This window comes from Saccopteryx bilineata, chromosome 2 (genome assembly GCF_036850765.1).
Source record: "Saccopteryx bilineata isolate mSacBil1 chromosome 2, mSacBil1_pri_phased_curated, whole genome shotgun sequence".
NCBI classification, from domain to species: Eukaryota; Metazoa; Chordata; class Mammalia; order Chiroptera; family Emballonuridae; genus Saccopteryx; species Saccopteryx bilineata.
In genome coordinates this window covers 307,891,198-307,912,230 of record NC_089491.1, presented here as the reverse complement: position 1 = coordinate 307,912,230, position 21,033 = coordinate 307,891,198, and the positions used below count along the sequence as shown (strand labels likewise).

At 41.6% G+C, this 21,033-nt stretch overlaps 1 protein-coding gene across 5 annotated transcripts in view; it reads right to left on the bottom strand.

The window, feature by feature from the left end:
* Positions 1-16,314, bottom strand: part of CD84 (CD84 molecule) — a 31,240-nt gene extending 14,926 nt beyond the window's left edge. For all 5 annotated transcript variants that reach the window (XR_010729396.1, XM_066261655.1, XM_066261656.1 and 2 more), the window contains exon 1: positions 16,194-16,314. Coding sequence is in view for 4 of the 5 variants with exons in the window: in XM_066261655.1 (XP_066117752.1) it covers positions 16,194-16,278 (85 nt within the window). In the remaining variant the exon portion in view is untranslated. The remainder of the gene's footprint in view (positions 1-16,193) is intronic.
* Between the last annotated feature and the right edge of the window lie 4,719 nt (positions 16,315-21,033).

Here is a 21,033-nt window from a genome sequence, read left to right as displayed (position 1 = left end):
CCCTCCAGCCCAGTAGTTCCTGAATGAGTCCAGGGGCTGCAAATATAAACCTCTTTTCTTTCAGACCAACCAAGATTTTCCCTTAGGAGAACTATCCAGGCAAGACCTGGTGACTTACATAGTTGGAATAATATAAGTAACAGGGCACTGGGGGAAGGAAGAAATCAAGAACCCTTACTTACAAACTTTCATTAAGTGCTAAGTATGTGCCAGAGGCATAGCTGCAGTCCTGGGGAAGACAGACATGTATATAAGTGAAAAACAATGCAATGTGATGTGTGGTAACAGCCCACGAAACACACCATTGGGGGACAGAGGAGACACTAACGTTGCCTTCAGCAGCAGGAGTTAGTTTACCAAATTCCATTCTCTTGAACATTAATTATTTCCAGAGAAACTGTTCCACTGAGCTTATGAAGTCTGGTAGAGGGGCATGTCAAGTGTCCCAGCCTGAATCTTTGGATGTCCAGATATGAGTATATGACTTGCACAGTTGCACAGAATCTTGAGCTCAGAAGGACCTTGAACTTGGCATAATGATGCTGTGCCTCCTTGAAATTCTTTATATTATTTGAACAAGGAGCCCTACATTTTTATGTTGTACTGGGTTCTGCAAATTACACAGCTGTTCCTGGTGCCATATCTCCCACATCTGTTTTAACACTTTTTTTTTTTTAAGTCAGGCCTCTATTACTTAATAGCCATTTTGTTGTTTGCATTCAGGTCAGGTGTGAGAGATGGATGAGGTACGGCTGCCATAGACTCATAATTTTGATGGGTTCTCTCATCAAACGCCAGGAAGTGTGTAGGCAGTTTGCTAAGGTGGAGACATTCTTAGTATTAGAGCAGTTGTGAAGCCACAAAATGGTTGATAATGTGATTCTGTTTTTGCAATTATGTCTTATCTTCCATAGCAAGTCATTCAGGAAGTGATGTTGGGTATCAAAGGATAATGAGGTAGAGAAGGTGGCCGATAGAAGAAAATGGGGGAAATCCTGTTGCTATTTGTGCTGCTGGTGTTGATGAGAACACTGGGCTTGCTGAGAAATGGTGTAAGGTTTGTACAGGCATCAAACAAAGATTCTGCCATTTTCAAATATTCAGCTGTGATGTGAGAGAGGCAGTTGCAAAACTATAGCATGTAGTGGAAAGGTAGGGAGGCTGAGATGTAGGTGCTGGTACTTACGAGCTGAGCAACCTTAATATAATATATAATTACAAAACCTTTCTGAGTCTCTCAGTTTCTTCATTCATAGAATGGAAATAGTAGCTATAAAAATTGTCCTACTTATTTAGTGATCATATAATAAGAGAGGAAATGCTTCATAAACTTTCAAGGCAAAATACATGTTACTTATTTCCAAGGTTAATAATGATAATATGAGGAGGGAAACTCATCCTCATAGTCTTCTTTTTTATCATCTTCATACTTGATAAATGCCCTTTAAAGCTTCCCTAGTTTATCCCAATGATGGCCTTGGTGACACTAGAGCCAAACGGAAGAATGTTTAAAGAGCCATATTGAGGCCAAATTCAAGTGAAGCCCTGGGAGATAGTTTTAGGTACCACTTTACTTGGTGAACTTTATTTTTCTCTTAAAAACTTTAGGTTTTTAAAAAAGAATGTTTGTATTAATGAGCCCTAATATTTATTTTTCTAGGTGCTGATGGGACTTAAACACTATATTAGTGTTAGAGGGGATCTTAGGAAAACCCAAATTCAGAGAGAACTTGTGACACAAAAATGTCTTGACTTACATGAAATTCACTATCAAGTCTATGGCCAAGACAGTTTCCCTGACTTTTTCAGGAATTTTGTGGGTGGAGCACAGAGCGCATTCCTAGCAGCTGATGCAATGCGGTGAGAATACTCCAGCTCCCAGAACCCTCCTGGGCATACCCAGGAAGGGAGCTCACCCGCTTTAAGGGAGTGACTTAGCGCCAACCACACAGCTCTCTGATCTTTTCAGCCATTGGCTTTGAGGAACATGCTGTAACATCCTATTGGCTGAACTTATCTATATAAGCTTGATTACTTCCTGAATAAAGTGGATCTGCGTCACTGAACCTGGTCCCTGGAGTCGGGTCTTTGTGTCTCCATCGTCCTCACCCCCTGGCACGACTTGTCCACAACTGGTGCCCAACGTGGGGCAGGGACCTAACCAGCATCCAAGGGATGGGTGAGTGACCCTCTGCAATGGGAAACCTTCTCCCCCACTCTTGAGCCCTGCTGGCTTGAGCCCTGAACGCCCTATTGCAGAGTAGGTGAGTTAAAGTTAGTGAAAAGTTTCTTTGTACTTAGTGGAAAATCCTCTCAGGTTTCAACCCTTGGCTCCGGGATGCACCTCTTTGGGACCCCAATACTTGGGCCCAAGCTTTCCAGAGCATCTGTTCGGCCAAAGTACATGGGGGACAAACCTTTCCTCTTGGCCTCATTCCTGCCCTGCTAGCGATACATGCCTGCCTGACCAGTGCTTCTGCTGGGGACCCTCTGCCAGTGCCAAAGATATTACAGGCTGCCTCTTTCTCTGAGGAGCCCCTACATTCCTATTCACCCCCCTCCACTGAGAAGGAAAGTAGTTTAGCCTCCGAGTTTGACAAAATTGCGGCTGAGCGTGCAGAAATGAAACCAGCCAAATTGCTAACTGTGCCATCAGCTCCGCCACCCAAAGAAGTGGAAGTCGCTACTTCTGCATTCCCTGCTGGGGCTCAGTGCCCCACCCCAGCCTCTCAGATGCCATTTTCTACCCCAGCTTTAACTCCAACACGTGTTCCTGCTGCAGACTCACGGGCCAGCCTATACGCCCCCATGTGTCTTTTTTCTTTCTGTCTGTCTTGTCTATTTTTCTATATATCTCTCTCTCCCCTGCCCCTTTCTCTGAAATGATGCTGGAAGGACCGAGCCATGGCACAGTGGCGGGGATCACACCCTCTTCTAACACAAGGGAGAGGTTATGCTTGTGTTTTTCAGCCAATTTGGATCCCAGGAACCCCCCAACCTACTTGACAGGATTTCTTGGGCACCCACTGAATAGTTCAGTCTTCACCCATCCAAAGCCACAGCCCTGGCCTCCTCCACAATGACTATGCCTGAGGGGAGGAGGTCCTCAGTGCTCCAGAAGAAGACCTCGTGGCTGGCATGCACGCCCCATCACCTGGGGAGATGTGGAGGCTTTGGTGGGGTGGGCCCAGAGAATGGCCCCTGATGGGCCCCCAGGCCCTGGTGCTCTGTTCTTGCTTGTGTGTGCTATAGTGACCACTGACTCCCTGACATGGTGGACCCCCACATTTGGCTGCTTTTCTCCACCCTGGCATAATTATGCCTGTTGAATTTAATAGACCACGGTTTCTAGCAGTATGTTTCAGTAACTGCTGCCTTAGTATCCCTTGTGACAATAGTGGCCAGGAATCCCAACAGTGGAATGACACTATATGGGGTAACCTCAGTGACCCAATGCTACTTAAGTTTAATAACACCATTCCCTTAGAGGGGTGGGTCCTCCTTTGAAATCATACTACAGGGGACTTTGCTGAAAATGGTACTACCAACCAAGGCTCAGTACTTGGCCTACAATCCCTCCTCCCCCTAGCTACCAACAGCTGGGCCCGCCCCGCTAACCTTGCCTTCCCAGGGTTGCCTCTTTGCCCATTCCTGTACACTCCCAAGAGAAGGAATTCCCTGGAAAGACTGTTGCATTGCCTCTGGCCCGGATGCGCAGACCATCAACCTTGGAGTTTGGCATCAGAAGCTGAGAGATGGAATGCAACCAAATGCAGTATGCAGCCCACAGCAAGCCATTGTTTGGATGCTGGGACCTTTGTGGGAAGGGGGTGTGCATGGACCGACGTCCATTTTTTTTACAATCAAAATGGAACTGTGTTTAATGGCACCTAGGAGGTATCTGTAACACAATGGGAGGGAAATGACATCCCGACCCCTAGGAGGAATCCCCTGTTTAAAACCTCCGTTCTATTTCCTAACTAGTCAAACATTACAGAAGCTTGCCTCATTGTTTAATCCAGCTAATCTATTAGCATATAGTATAATAGGTATTATAGTTGTTTTAGTTCTACTAGGGTTCCGTTGCATAATGCATAGCATTCAGAAGCTACAACAACAGCAAGCTGTCATTCATCAAGTCCAGTTGGCCTTAATTAAAAGAGAAGGGGGAGGTGTGGGTGGAGCGCAGAGCACATTCCTAGCAGCTGTGGCTGATGCAATGCTGTGAGAATACTCCAGCTCTCAGAACCCTCCTGGGCATACCCAGGAAGGGAGCTTGCCTGCTTTAAGGAAGTGACTTAGCGCCAACCACACAGTTCCCTGATCTTTTCAGCCATTGGCTTTGAGGAACACATTGTAACATGCTATAGGCTGAACCCATCTATATAAGCTTGCTTACTTCCTGAATAAAGTGGATCTGTGTCACTGAACCTGGTCCACGGAGTTGGGTCTTTGCATCTCCATCGTCCTCACCCCCGGAAGGACTTGTCCACAAATTTCATTTCTCATCAGGAAAATAATACACACACACACACACACACACACACACACACACACACACACACATTTACATAATCCTACTTTGCAATATGAGGTAGTAAAGTATAAATTCAAATGAATGGTAGAGATAGTAATTGCAGTAGGAATTCAAAGAAAGGAGAGATCACTGAGCTATAGAAGTTAGAGAAAACTTAACAAAGAAAGTAAAATTTGAGGGAGACCTTAAAGAGCAAGTACAATTTTTACTGGCTAGAATTTTACTGGTTAAAAAGGGAAAAAATGAGTGTCTTGGGTTTTTGGGTCCTGAATAAAAGTTTAGAAGCAGGAGAATATGTACAGTGGTCCCTTGTCTATCGTGGGGGTTAGGTTCTAGAACCCCCATGATAGGTGAAAATCTGTGAAGTAGCAGCCTTATATTTATTTTATTATTTATATATATATTTTAAGGCTTGATAAACCCTCCCCACACTGTTATTAATCTTTCCAACGCTTATTTTGCTGATTTTACTGCAAAAATAATTAAAATAATAACTATATAAAATACCTGTATATTGTAAAATCCCTCGATATAGCGAAAAATCCATGATACAAAATTAGATATATACAATTTAAAAATCTGTGATACAGTGAGACCGTGAAAAGTGAACTGCAATATGGTGAGGAACCACTGTAATGCGGTTTAAATAAGTACAGAGTGGAATAACAGTAGAGAGATATAAGGCTAGAGATATAAAGAGATGCGGTTTAGATTTGGGACAGCCTGAGTTTGAGGTTTACACCTTTATTAAAGTTTCTGAGAATAAAAATTAAAATGATATTTTAGGGTTATAGTAATATAGAAAAAATAAGAAAAAATAGCTGGGCTTGAGAGACCATTTAAGACACTACAGTGGTCATCTGGGCATTACCAGGGGATTATAATGGGAATAGGAAGAAAAGGCTAAATTTGACAGAGAACAAAGAAAGGCAAGAGATAAGGAAGCATCTAATAAAATTCAGTTGTTCAACAATATATTTTGAGTGCCTACTTTATGTCAGTGGAAAACCAATTTAGTTTATTTTGGAAGGAAGGCAAAAGTAGCAAAAACAATTCTAGTGTTACAAATATAGAATTAGAGATGGTGGTAGACCATCTAAGTAAGAAGCTGGGAGAATGGAAATTGAGAGAATGGGCTTAAAGCATTGTTTGGGAGACTGTTGTAGAATCTTCTAGTTGCTTTCTAACATGTGTTCTCTCTGAGCTTCATTCAAAGTAACAGGATTGCTGTTACTGACTAGTGATTATGGTGCCCAGATTCTGCTAGCTAATTTTGGTTATATGACTAAGTTCAGGTCAATGGGATGAAAGTGGTGTTGTTGTATATTACTATGTCTTTAAAAAAGAAGGCACTTTGCTTTCTTCATCTCTTTCTTGCTTCTTGCAGGCTGAATGCCAGACAGCTGGATCTCAGACAGACATTTTGGATCAAGATGATGAAGCCAAGTACTGAGAATAGGAAGCAGGAAGACTGAAAAGTGTGGGTCCCTGATGACCTTGTGAATTATTCTACCAATGGAACTGCAAATGCTGGACTTTTTTTTTATATGAACAAGAAATAAACTTCTTTTTTCTTTAACCAAATTTTTATTGAGTCTCTGTCACTCTTCTATCAAACTGAAATTCCAGTGGTTTAAGGATTACCCACAGAGAGCAAATGATTGAAGGAGAGGAGGGTCCTTTAGAAAGAGTATGAACTTCAAGGCTGAGCCTTGTGAAAAGTTCTCACAGTTATAGAAGAGGCACTGTAAAAAAAAACACCCCAAAACTGAATAGTCCAAGTGGGAAGAGAGGCACCAATAGGGGAAAGTAGCATGAAAGAATAGGGAAAAGAGTCTTAAAAATGGGGTTGTCACTGGTTTCTAATGATTCAGTGTTTAATTGGGATTAAGGATAAAAATGGTCCCTAGACTTGTTCTTTACAAGATTATTAATGGACTTTAATAATAAAGTGTAAGAAGGGTGATTTAAATGCAGGAGCGAGGAAAAAATAGGCGGTAAGAAAGAAAAGAAACTTGATAGTGAAGAAAGGCGGTAAAATTGAACCGTTGCAAGAAGATCAGGTAAAACTGATTTATTTGATTATGTTCTAAATAGAAGAGATTGGTGGAGAAGGGTTGATAGGGAGGGAGAACAGATAGAGATTTCTCCCGTTCACCTTGATTTAGGTCACGTGCTCTTATTCACGGACTCTTCAGCTCTCTGTTTCTCTCTCATAGTACTTGCCCAATTGTGTGGTAGTCCTGAATCCATATGTCTATGCTCTGTAAATGACTTGAGTCCAGGGATCTTGCCTTCAAATCCCCCAACCCATACAGTGCAGGAAACAAAGGCCACTAGTGTTTGTCATGAAACTAAAGATGGAAGGGATATGGTTTTCAATCAAAGGAGAGCCATACCTTTATCAGGAGTGAAAGAGGAAATGGAAAGGATGAGTGAAAGGATAAAGGTATATTGAGGTGGTATTGTGGATAGGGATAGAAGAAAGACCTCTTGATAAGGTTAAGGGAACACAGGTTTGAGCCAGGTTCAGTCCCTGACATTTCCTGAGGCCCTTATTTTACTTTACCGAAAGATGGGATATAATAATGCTTGCCTCACAGATTGCTGTGAGTGCAGATAGAAGGTACTTGATGCATAGTAGACATTCTGGAGCAGAGTGGGTAAAATAGAAGACAGTCATGTTGATGACCTTCATCTCTTCAGTAATATAAGAGGTGAGCCTGACCTGAATCATTACCAGTTAGAAGCAGCGGTCATTGGGACTTGGACATGAGCTGTAAAGTATAGAATTGTGACAACAATTCCAGTGCCATGTGGACTTTTTCTGGATGTGCACTTTTCCTGGACTCCTGCTCCTTGTGACAGCTCCTAACGGACTGAACTGGGGTTGGGTTGCATTTGCAGGAATATGGAATGGTGTTGGTGCCAACTTGGATTTGGTGAACATGTTAAGGACACTACTCTTTTATGGATTGTTGTTGTATTGGCCAAGAGTTTTCTTAAAGGCTTTAATCACTGTAAAAAAAAATAGAAGACTGGATAAAGAAGATGTGGCACATATACACTAGGGCAGGGGTCTCAAACTCAACTCAGCATGTGGGCCGCAGAGCAAGATCACAGCCGTTCGGCGGGCCGCACTAGGTCTACAAAAGGCAACTGTTACGCAACACTTTTCAGTGTCACAAAATGACCAGAAACTGTAGTTTGTGGATTAGTCTGCGGGCCGCAAAAAATTGTTCGGTGGGCAGCATGTGGCCCGTGGGCAGCATGTGGCCCGCGGGCCACGAGTTTGAGATCTCTGCACTATGGTATGCTACTCAGCCATAAGAAATGATGACATCGGATCATTTACAACAAAATGGTGGGATCTTGATAACATTATATGGAGTGAACTAAGTAAATCAGAAAAAAACAAGAACTGCATGATTCCATACATTGGTGGGACATAAAAATGAGACTAAGAAACATGGACAAGAGTGTGGTGGTTGCGGGGGTGGGGGGGAGAGGAAAGGAAGGAGAGGGAAAGGGAGGGGGAGGGCCACATAGAAAACTAGATAGAAGGTGACGGAGGACAATCTGACTTTGGGTGATGGGTATGCAACATAATGAAGGACAAGATAACCTGGACATGTTTTATTTGAATATATGTACCCTGATTTATTGATGTCACCCCATTAAAATTAATAAAAATTTATTTATATATAAAAAAGGTGAGACTGTCTGGTAGAGTAAAGAGGCAAGTATAGGACTAGCTTGGAAGTAAAAAGATCAGGGGCTCTGGTTTTTAATCTTGCTGTATTTGAACCTAGCTGTGTCATCCTGAGAATTATTAAAATTTCTGATCCTCAGACTCCTTACCTTTAAACTGTGGATAATTATTAAATGCACTTATAAAGATAAAGCACTTAGCACAATGCCTGACACATATAAATGGTAGTTGCTGTTATTATTTTGATGAATAAAAACAATTTTGAAAAAAAATTTAAAAATTTGAGCAAATGCCACTATAAGGAATACCCTGAGGGTCTACACAATATTGATTAATGGGATAAAAAGATTGCTGAGCAGCCTTAGGAGTCCAGTGAAGAGGCGAGCCACCTTTATAACATCCCCCAGCAAGTGTGGTTTCTGGATTGTCATATGCTAGACCACATAGGGGAAGGGGAAGGTGGGAGAAAGACAGTACTTCTCAAGGAAAGGCAAAGTCAAGAAAAGTTGGAACCTTGGAGTGTGGGTTTAAATGGAAAAATGCATTCATTGTGGCCCTGAGGTGGTTATGGTGAGAGGGAACTTGAGGGGAAGGATAACGCCAGCTTGGACAGAGGGCATTATAGACAGGCTGTTTACGGGAGGTGACCTTCCCCTCATGGGAGAAAAGCTGGGCGTCTTCCCAGCCTAATACACCTTTCTGTGTTTTAGGTGGTAACTCCTGTTTGCCTGGATGACCCCATGTGTATGGGTGGACTTTACAAATGTACAGTTCATGATAAAGGAGTAGCAAAGAAGGCAAAAGAGATTATGAGAAAAAGAAAAGTATTTGAAAAATACTAGAAACTATTCTAGGTTAGACAGGATGGGATAGGAGGATTTTAATTGGCTAGAAGGAAATTCTTCAGAGCTTAATAAGAGAAATTTACTAAAAAAGTGTGGTATGGAATCCAAAGAGATTTTTGAAACAAGATATTTATGACAATGAAGAGGGCATTTAGACCTAAAACTTCATAGTTTACCTTAGATTCTATTAAAAACAAAGATGATGTACACTTGGTGGTTGAAGGGCATCCCCAATCTGTCATATTCCACTATCATCTTCTAAGCCAGGGAGAGTCAACCTTGTTATACCTACCGCCCACTTTTGTATCTCTGTTAGTAGTACAATTTTCTAACCGCCCACCGGTTCCACAGTAATGGTGATTTATAAAGTAGGGAAGTAACTTTATAAAATTTATAAAGAAGAGTTACAGCAAATTAAAGCATATAATAATAATTACTTACCAAGTACTTTATGTCAGATTTTTGCTAAGTTTGGCAGAATAAATCTTTATAAAACAACTTACTATAGTTAAATCTATCTTTTTATTTGTACTTTGGTTGCTCCACTACCACCCACCATGAAAGCTGGAACGCCCACTAGTGGGCAGTAGGGACCAGGTTGACTACACTGTTCTAAGCCCTACTTATCCTGGCCCCTCCTTCTCCCTCTTCATTTCCTACCCTTCTCTCCCTCCCTCCCCCACTCCAACCACACTGGTTTCCTCCTTCTTCAAACAGCCAGACACACTTGCTGTTGCCTGAGAGTTATTGTGCTTGCTGACCTCCTTTTCTACAACAACACTCCACAGCACTCCGTCTCTATGAAACTCTGCTCCAACATCATCTTATCAGAGAGAGAGCTTTTTCTGATCACCATATTTAAAGCCCCAATTCCCTCCTAACACTCTACTGCCTCGCCTTGCATTATTTTTCTTCACTGCAATTATCACTATAAAAGCACTGTGTGCACATATCTATTGTCTTCCCCAGCCCCCACTTCCTCCACAATATAATTACCATAAATGCAGAGACTGTTTTGATCACTACTATTTCCCTAGCACTTGGTGATTATAAAATGTCTGTTGAGAGAATGAATAATTATCTTTTCCTAGTAATAAAAAGCAAGATAGGAAAACTCAAAGCAAGAAAAAGAATGAGGGCAAGAGAGAACTCCTCACTGGTCCCTTTGTCTTGCTGTGGAAGGTTCTGGGTATGAACTAGTGAATAAGAAGAAGTAGTTGGCTAACTGTAACTTCTTTCCATTCCAATAAATCCACAGGACAGCACTTCACAGGGTGGTTAGTAAAGTGTCCTGAACTAAGGATCAAAAACCATGCTTTAGTTAAGGCTCTGTTGCCAACTAGCTAAATGACATGAATAAGCCATTTACATGCTAACTGTCAGGGTTCTAGTTGGTAAATGAAATAAAAAATATATGCCCTGCCAGTTGAGGAGTTATGAGGATTAAATGAAATGAGAGTACTCTCAAGTATGCATACTAAGGAAGATGAATCTAGAGACCCCAAAAGGGTCTTGCCATGAGGAGCACTTTCTGTCTGCCCCCATGTGAGACACTACCACTTAGTGAGAAAGAGCCAGACTGCCCAGAGTTTGAACATGCCTCTGGCAGGTACTAGCAATAAGACCTTGTGAAAAGTAGCAATTTCTCTGTGCCTCAGTTTTACCAGCTTTAAAATGAAGCTAATAGAAACACTCATAGAAGAATTATTGAAGTTAAATAAGCTAATATTTGCAAACCTGTTAGAAAAGTACCTGGCATGTATTAGGCATTTTTAAAATAGAAAACAAAAAAGCATTGTTACAGAGGTTAAAATAATACTTACAAGGAAGAGTTGCATTGGGAGATGTTAGAAGTAAACATTAATCAGAGTGGAAATGAGGAAGGGTGTATGGTTGCTTAACAGTGACCTAGCACCCTTCCTTTTTTAAAAAGGAACCTTCAAATAAGCATTTTTTGTTTCTCTCTCTCTCTCTGTCTCTCTCTCTCTCTCTCCTCTATCTATCTTTTTCTGTGTGTCTCTCTCTATCTCTCTGGCACTAGCTAACTTTCCCCTCTTCTCTGATCTACTGCCTCATAGATGAATAAATAGCAGTTAATCACCATGAATATTGCAGGTCTGGAAGAGCAATTTAGAGATAGTTGTACTCTGTGGCACTCAAAAGACGGTTGGTTATTACCGGCCATACTGAGTGAAGGGAAGTAGAGAAAAAAAAGAAACCATAGGATTGAACAGTTAGTTTTGTGTCATTCTCCATGAGGCTGGAAAATGCTTGGTCATGAGATTTTAAGAAAATAAAACTATCACTTCCATACAACAGTATATTCTGCTGTATTTTTAACTTTATATCATCTTTATTGAGATTTGGGTTGACTTGAATCACTTCTTCAAAACAAACGAACACACAAACAAATTCTCAAAACAGAGATAAGTTCATGGAGAAGCACTGTTTTATCCACTCCCCTCTCTTAGCATACCATCAAAAATTGAGTATAGCAAAGAAAATATGGGTACAAGCTCTACCAATATTAGTCCCCCAACTGATTGCTCATACTTCTTTCTTTTCCAGATTCCACACAGATGAGCCTAGTTACCCCCAAACTTGCAGATCCATACTCCTCTGTAGTTCAAAACAAAAAAGGTCTGGCTCAGAAAATACTTGAGTAGACTGAGTTCCCGGGGACTGATTTTTGTTGTGAATGCACTCTGGCTGCTTTGTTAGTCACCATATTGATCTCCAGGCTCTTTCAGCCCATCAGGCTGATGCAGTGGATCTCTACTTCCTCCTCCTGGAGTCCTGTGTTATCACAAGGATGCAGCTTCCTTACCTCTATTTGAAAACTGGATTTTTTTGAGCTGATATTTAGCTGTCCCTAGAAAGGATATACGTTTCCATTTCTGTAACTGGGCTTCTGCCTTTGAGCCTTTTCTGAGTGTCTATGGTAGTGGTCTGTTCAAATCTCTTTCTAAAACAGAGTTTTTATCTTTACCTTGAAGGACTTTGGACTAGTGGCAAATGGTTCTGGCCAGGACTCTTCTCCAGGCACACAAAAAAACTGCTTTTAACCCATAGGATAATGGTTAGGGCCTACTTATCCATGAGCAGATAGATATCCAGATGGGTCCTCTCACCTCTGCTAGAATGCCCCTTGACTGTGACTTACATTCAACAGGACATCAAGACCTTGTTGATATTGAAGTCTTGTTTGTTTTTAAGAAGCAAATTCAAGTCAACTCAAATCATATTTATGTGACTGGTGCTTGAACCATGTCTAAATACAACACTTTTCTTAGATATCTGCCTTGTTGGCCTGCGTACACTTTTATTATTGGCAAAGACCTGCCCACCCTCCTCTACAGATGGGTGTAGAAACAGGCCCAGTCTTTCCCTGAATAAGCCTGTATTGCTAGGAATAAATCACCACTCTTCACTAACAAATCCCAAAATGTGGTAACAATCAATAGTAGGGACAATATTATATTCCATTTCAGCATCAAAGTGGGTAAAGGCAGTATGCTCAGTGGTTAAGTCTAAAGACATTGGAGGTCAAATGCTACTTTCTCCACTTTTTGGCTAAATGATCTCCAGAATTCTGTGTCTCAATGCTTTCACCTATAAATCTGAGATGTTAATAGTACTCATCTTATAGGGTAAATGTAGACTACTTAGAGTAATGCCATCTGTGTAGTAATTGCTCCATAAATAGTTATTACTACTATTGGTGACAGATAGGAGCAGGGAGCAAGGGGGAGGGGTTTAAGAAACTGAAACAAACAGGTGTAGAGAAAAGGAAAAATTAAAACTGCATAAAAGAAAACATATATAGAGAAATGGACATGGAGCAAAAGTGGTGGACTCTCCTGTCTTTTACCCTAGAAGGTGGGTTGCTGGTAGGATATTTGGAGGGACAGAGTCACAGGGTTTACAAGTCATGATGAGAAAGTTGAGATCAGAACACAAGACTATGAGTCTTTTTTTTTTTCTTCTTCTTCTTCTTCTTCTTCTTCTTCTTCTTCTTCTTCTTCTTCTTCTTCTTCTTCTTCTTCTTCTTCTTTCTCAAGCAAAAGGAGGGTAGATAGACAGACTCCTGCATGCGCCCTGACTGGGATCAACCCAGCAACCCCGTGGGCTGTTGTTCTGCCCATCTGGGGCCATGCTCCTAACTGAGCTATTTTTAGTGCCTTAGGCGGAGGCTCACAAAGCCAACCTCAGTGCCGGAAACTGATGCGTTCAAATCAATTGAGCCATGGCTGTGGGAGGGGAAGAGAAAGAGAGGAAGAGAGCAAAGGCAGAGGGGGAGGGGGAGAAGCAGATGATTGCTTCTTCTATGTGCCTTGACTGGGAATCGAATCTGGAACATCTATATACCAGGCCAATGCTCTACCACTGAGCCAACCGGCCAGGGCAAGTCTTGGTTCTTAGAGGAAAAATTTCCAACATGGAAGAGTCATGAGTTCATACACTAAGACTTCTTATTTTAGTAATTTCTAGGGAAAATGGGGATCTTAAACTTCCCTTTTCCACTGCTTCTCAGCTGCTTCAGATACTCTGGAGTTCCAGGAAAGTGTGTGAAATAAATCAGTAGATTCATAGCCCAATGTTAGACAGGAACAGCAGCAGGAAGAATTTAGGGTATATTTTTGCACTCAGAAAATGCTTGTGAAATAACGTGTTTTTTTTTTTTAGTTTTTAAAATTTTATTTATATTTATTTCTATGTAAATATTTAATTTTTAAATATTTAAAAAGTTTTTAAATTAAAAAATTATTTTGCTGAACAACTTTAAAGCAGCAAATAGATCAGTTCAGCAAAGGCAAATGGTATATGAAAGTACTTCTGGTTTCATTTCTTTGGAAACAAGTCCTCCACCCTTGATTTCATGGGTCCTGGACAAAATTAATACCTCACTCCTGGTTTTTCCAGAATCTCAACAGCCTAGACCTGCACTCACACCTCCACCACCTTTTCTCCTGCCTATAATTAGCCCAAACAAAGAAGTCTTTCCAGGATCTCAGGGAAATAAAGCCCTAGTGCTTCCTAATACCATGAGAAAGCGAGTGTGAAAGCATTAGCTAATATTTGTTAAGCACTTACTATAGTAAGGTAATATATATAAATTATCATTTTGATGCTCAAAACAATCCTATTGTACTAATTTTCAACTGCTGGAATAAAAAAAATTTACCCATTTTGAAGTCAAAATAACAGTTCAAGTCTATAACTTTCCCAAAGTCACAAAGCTAATGGATGAAAGACTCACTACTAGCTGATTTGACAACTTGATTTCAGGTTCAGTAGATGAGGCAAATGTATCACACAGCTGCCTTCTATCTTACCCTATGTTGACCCTTTGAAGAGCATCAAGGATTAAAAAACTTAATTAGTGATGAGCTCAGAAAGTATGGAGCAGAAAGAGCTATAGCCTTAGGATTTGAAGAACTAACATCTATTTTCAGCTCTACCAGCTTTAGGTTGTGAAACTTCAGGTAAATTGTTTAACCTGAATCTTAGTTTATGATTTTTTTTTCAAAATAACATCTATCTCCTATTTCAATGGTTTTAGTATGGGTCACATGAGAATACAATTTTTAGAATGCTTTGCAAATCAAGTGATATTACCCTTCTCTGGAAGACTAGGGACATCCCTAGATTTCCACTTAAGTGCTATCCAACTCTTTACCCCTGTACTTGCATTTTATACCTGCCAGTAAGGGTTACTAGTGTATGCTCTAAAAACTTGGCTTGCTTAGTAGTTGCAATTTCCATGAAGCTCAAATTAGAGCCACAATTTTAAAATGGCCAAGGGAACCAGAGAGACCACAGTGCATTTCTTCTGCCTGTAATGCTGGTGGTTGAGGCCAGGCAGGTTTGCATTGAACTTGGGCAGATGGTATAGTAACTGCGAAGCCGGAAAGCATCGGGCCACACCCATTTATTGGAGGCTTATAGAGACAGGTGAGTGAATAAACAAAGGAAAACCTGCTTTTCCCAGTGGAGGGCAAGGGATCAGAAATACTGCCCCTCAAGGTGGTGGCTGAGGGAATCTGGGAACCACACGTTGCAGTGGCAGGAGAGTGGTCTGGAAGAATCGCCCCCAAGGGAAAGCACCATAGTTTTTCATAGGACACACACTTGGCCTTCTGCTACATGCTCATGCATTAATTGTGCAAAGTGCTTGCAGCTGGGAAACCACTGTGCAAACCTAACACAGCCGTTTTCCCCACCCTATCTTTTCAGGGAATCCTCACTCACTAGATTCTCTATAGTCTAACTCATGTCAAGAATTTGATAGTGCATTTTTAGAGCTGGTGAAAGACAAAATAAACAAGACTTAAAATGCCAGAGTCAATTTTTATATAAACAAAGTAAATGTTTATATTTAATTAAGTAATAAATGCAATGACAAAACACAGCCAGAACTATGCTAGTGTTACATAGTTTTCTCTAAACTAACAAATATTTATCTGTCCTTTATAGTTTACTGTTAAGCATAAGTAAGGAAAACAGTTTTTAGTTCAAGTTCCTCATTTTTTTAATGTAAGGTATTTGTAAATCGAAATAATAACCTCTTCCCATTTATTTTACAGAGTTTTTGGAAGATAGAAGCAGAATAATATCTCTGAATGTGTTTTGAAAATAAAGGGAGTATCTAGAGATAAAGGTTTTACTAATTATAGTCATACGCCACTCTAATCTGATAGAGCAATTGAATAAAGTTGGGAAGGACATATCTCTGTCAAAACTATATAACATTAAAATGCCTCCCCCCCAAAATTGTTTTTAATTTATTCAAAACTTTGGATTATTATTTTTTTTCTGGGCTTTTTGGGCAGGTCTACCAGAGCAGACTCTCCTGATCAGAAAGGTTTGTCTCAGCTCTTTGGAGACTGGATATAGACAGAAGCTAGAAATTCAAACTCTAAAGCTGAACACCAGTTAGGTTTGGATCTTTAGTCGCTCCTCTACTAGTTGGATTCCTTTTGAGACCCAGGGTGTTTGTTTTAAAAAAGATCAAAAGGGCATTTCAATGTCTTCCTTAAGGGCAATTTCTCAAACTTAATAGATAACTAGAAGGGAATCAGCAGGGGTCAGAACTCACAGGTTTGCAGGTAAAGTAGCAAGATCCATAAGTAGCGCAGAGCCATCTTCTTACAGGGTATAATCAACTGTGCCAAGAATGGCATTCTTCTAGAGGATATCCAGTTTCACTTGAATTTTCTTGCTTTTTATAGCTGCGTTTAAGAAAGGAAGTGTGAGCTAACTCATTTTCCAATGAGAGGAGTCCTCAGCCAGTTAACTTATTTCTGTGCAACCTGAGCCTCTAAACCCATTCACTGTACAATCCTGCTCATCATTCTCCATATATACTTGTTCAGTATAGCATAGTTGAGTGCCTTTATGTAGATATAGTGAACTAGACAGCTGTTCAAGACCAAGGAAGGATTAAAAATGAAAAGTAAATTTCCCAAGTAAATTATTTCATTTCACAAGATTAAACCATATTACTTTCATATTTTTTAGCAAGCATATCTTCTTAAAATATGTAATTACCACATGTGAAAAAAACACATTATTACATATCATTACACAGAGAAGTAAAATAAAAAGAATATAGAGTTGCTAAGAGCTGTTGAAAGCCTGACTTTGTATTTTCTTTCCTCTTTCTCTGTAGGATTGTTCCTTCTTCCCTTGCTATGGAAACTCTTGCTTGTCTCATGTCTATGTCTTTAGAAATCTTAGATTGGTGACTTACTCAAAAATTTATCTCCTGTTGAGCCTAGACCAGTATCCTATCTCTGTCTTTCAGCCTTATACAGCTAGACAATTAGTGTATTTTTATCAAGGAGATACTAGGTTTTTGGAACTTCTTCTCTTGATATGATGTAGAAGGATATGAAAGATCTGTTCCAGGTCACAGTTAGAAAACTGAAATAAAAAATCGTACTTTTCTATAGAATATGCAATGAATGGTGAATGCAAAAAAATTCTTGATGAACTGAATTTCAGAAAGAAAAGTGTCCTTTGTAGATGAGCAAAGAGCCAAATAGCTCAAGACCTGAGTCAGGAGATATAATGTAGGACATTGAGGCCCTGCAGGTTCACGCTGGATTCAGTCAGACCAAAGAATACATACAGAGGCAGAGGACGGTGTTTCATTCCCATTTATTTAGTCTCGCAGGGTGTGTGAGAGACCAGGCAGGGGAAGGAGCTACTTCTCGTGGTGATGAGTGAGAACAAACAAGGAGAAACCACTTCTGTCTCAGAGACACTCTCTGGGCAAATGCCTTCAGACTCTTATGAGTTGCCTAGACAAAAGTGCTTTTGGCCCAAAACCGTGTCCTTGATTATATAAGGTGCTTACATTAAGGCAGTGTATGAGGTCTTGTGTCCTTAGTTACCTCAGGTGTTATGGCTATGTAGCCAAAAAACAAATGAGCAAGCCTAACTTGAATCATTTTTCCTACACTTTACCTCTAGGGTTGCTTGCCTCACAATTATGCAATAGGCATTGTCCGTGAGGGTCTCTGTGTGAGGAGTGAGGTGCTTTGCGTCGAGATGCCACAACAGCAATAGAGACTGTAGTGAAAAACTAACAGAGAGCAAGCTATTCCAACAATAACAAAAAAGGTGGTGTGCCATCCTGATGTTAGGGACACCCACCATTCTTGGAGGGAATCTCCAGTGAGACGTTCCACCTTCCGGGGTTCTTTTGCCAGAGCATGCAAGGCCTTGCTGACATTATGTTGCTCATCTGGGATACAAACACAAATTCTGAGTCTATCATGGCACATGTGTCACCTACGGTGCAGGTAGAATATCTATGCCATTCTGTTGTGTAAGACAACCTTTCTCACTTTGTATACTTCATCACTGAGTGGTGCTAGGGCCTTACAAGTTATATTAAAAGCCCTTGCAGTATGCAGTGCTAAAACAGTCACCTGTGTTTGGGTCCCTATTCTGTCTCCTTGGGGAGTGAGTACAGTTGTCCTTCACCATATTGTGGTCTCACTGTATCGTGGATTTTTAAATTGTATATATCTAACTTTGCTTCTGCGAATTTTTCACTATATCACAGGATTTTGCGGTATATAGGTATTTTTATATATTTATTATTTTAATTATTTTTGCAGTAAAATAAGCATTGCCTAGCCTGAAAATTGAAAACAATATAAAAGAAGTTACAGATGAGGGCAAAGATACTGCACCACCTGACGAGCACCTGATGAAGTGGCGTCTTCAGAAGAGCTGTAATACTTTTCTTGGCAGTGCAATACATTAATCTCATCGTCACCACCTTCAACGTCCTCAGTTGTGCACAGCTAATTCATCATCATCTTCATTATTCAAGTTGTAGTGTATTCACTGGTGAGTACCCATATAGAATTTTATGTTAAAATTATGTAGATTATCAAGAAGATACTAGGTTTTGAGACTTCTTCTCTTGATATGATGTAGAAGGAAGAGTGTAGAAAGTGTTTAAGAGCATAAGAAGTGTTATAAGAGTGTGGGAAAGGTTAATAATAGTGTGGGAAAGATTTATAAGAGTGTGTGGAGGGTTTATAAAGCCTTAAAATATATAAATAATAAAATAAATATAAGGTTGCTACTTTGCAAGTTTTCACCTATTGCAGGGGGTTCTGGAAACTAACCCCCGTGATAGTCGAGGGACCATTGTATCGCCAGTGGATACTACTACCAGGAAGTACACCTCATGCAGTGGTGGCAAGCCTTAAAGGTGCCCCACACTTCTCCAGGTGTCACTCCACACAAGACTAGGGTCATGCCTAGTCCAGGTCCAAAGCCACGTACAGTCTTGATTGTCAGCAGGTTTGATCTTCCAGGGAAAGCTGCTGGACAAAGTCACAGAGAACTGGGTGTACACCCAGCAGGCAGATTGACTGGCCACATTCACGAACGTGTGGGCCCAGTCCACCAGGGTATTTGCCAGCACCAGACGTTCATAAGCAGCATGTCCATCTAGCAAGGGAGCTCGTACCTTCCTCCTGCTGCAATCACAGCTTCAAGAGTCCATTAGTTTTCAAATGAGACAGCAGGGTGGGAACTGATGGCTCTAATGCTGGAAGATAGTCACTGGTTAACATGATATCATCAATATAATGGTACATGTAACCTGCCCCTGGCTGGTTTCACTTAGCTAGGTCAGCAGCTACTAGCCCATGGCACAGGGTAGGACTGAGCAGATAGCCCTATGGTAATACTATAAAAGTCCATTGTTGCTTCTCCCACATGAAGGCAAATTGATCTGGGCTCTCCACAGCTATGCCAGTGGAGAAAAAGGCATCTGCCAAGCCTGCCACAAAATGGTATGCTCCCAGATCACAACTCAGCCAATACCTCCGGTCAGCGACAGAGGAAAGAACAACTTTATTTAATTCCCTGAACCTATAGCCAACCACCAAGTTTCATCTGGCTTGTGCACAGGCCACATGGGGAGCTGCCAGGACTGTGCACTGGCTGAACAACTCTACCTTTTCTAACTCCAGAATTGCTCCTGTAATCTCCTCCTGTCCCCTGCCCTTCTGCAAGGGAGCACATGCCACTGGATTCACCACAGTTACAGGAGAGCCCAGGGTGTGTATCTTTCAGATAGTGCTTGGTGTTGGTCACTCCCCTGGGAGGCAGGCACTTGCAAGGGGGAATGTGCTGCTTGCCCCGCAACACTGCCTTCACAACCCAAACTCGAAAGTGGGACTCTCTTGATGCAGTTCCCAACTACAGTCCCTGCAGGACATCCACCCCTAAGATACATTAATATATAGTACCCTGCATGGTCCAGGAAGCAGTCTTCCCATCCCCAAGGCAAAAATTACTAGCTTCACTTGAATAGCCTGACCTCTTCAACCACCAATGGCCACTGGGATCCCAAGGAACCACTCTGGTTCCATAGGGAAGAGAATGTTTAGCACTGGTATTCACCAAAGTTAACCCCTACTGCACATTAGGAGACCAGTGGATTGCCAATTCCATATGGGGCCTCCAGTCCCCACCTATCCCTGTTAGATGGGTCCCTTGGCCTTCCCCCTATTCAAACTGGCAAAATAGGGCTTGAGTATTCTACTGTCCCCCCCACCCCTCTCCAGCTGTTTCCAGCATGTAGTTCCACAGGCGCGCTGTGAGCACACCAGGGCTGCTTGCTTCCCCACGTCTTCAGTGGCTAAAACTTCTGTTCTGGTTACCTTCTCTAGAATTTTTGGTTTGTTAGTGGTGGTGGTGGTGGGGGGGCATGGCAGCATGGACAGCCCATACACTTGTGGCACCGCACTGCCTCTGCTTTCCCCAAATCTGCCATTGTCTGTGTGACTGCATTGATGGGCTATCCCATATAGGGGCCCAGAATGGCCACAAGGGACCTGAAAAGAGCAGGCAGGGTGCTTTGGAGAATTTCTGTTCCAGAGAGCACAATATCATTCACCCTTATGTCCCACAACCACAGCAACCAGGCTGCTAGAGTCTCAGTGGGTTTCTGCCTGAATTTCATCCCTAACTCCATCAACTCTGTATGGGTATAGGGGCGAAACACAGAGTGTTTCACTATCTGCAGAGGGGGCTGTACCTGTCCCTAGTCATCTTCTGCTGCTGGGTTTTTTACCTTCTGGGTGACTACCGGTAGGGCTTTGAGCCTAAAGAGGCTTGTCTCAACCCCCTCATCCTCCTTGGAAGAGTTGGAGGCAACTACTACCACAGAGCCAGAGCTGCCCTGCTGGCTTGTGTGCAATTATTCCAACAGCCATTTGGTGTCTTCTGGGGCCTATCACTGCTGGCATTCAGCCTCCAGCTCACACTGAAGCTCTTGGAACCAGGAGGCCTCTCGCTGAGTGCTTTCAGTTTCTGCCTACAGAGCTGTAAGAAATATCCACCCCACAGCCTCTTTCACCACATGGGTGTTTTTTTCCTCAAAGCCCTCACCCACCATGTGG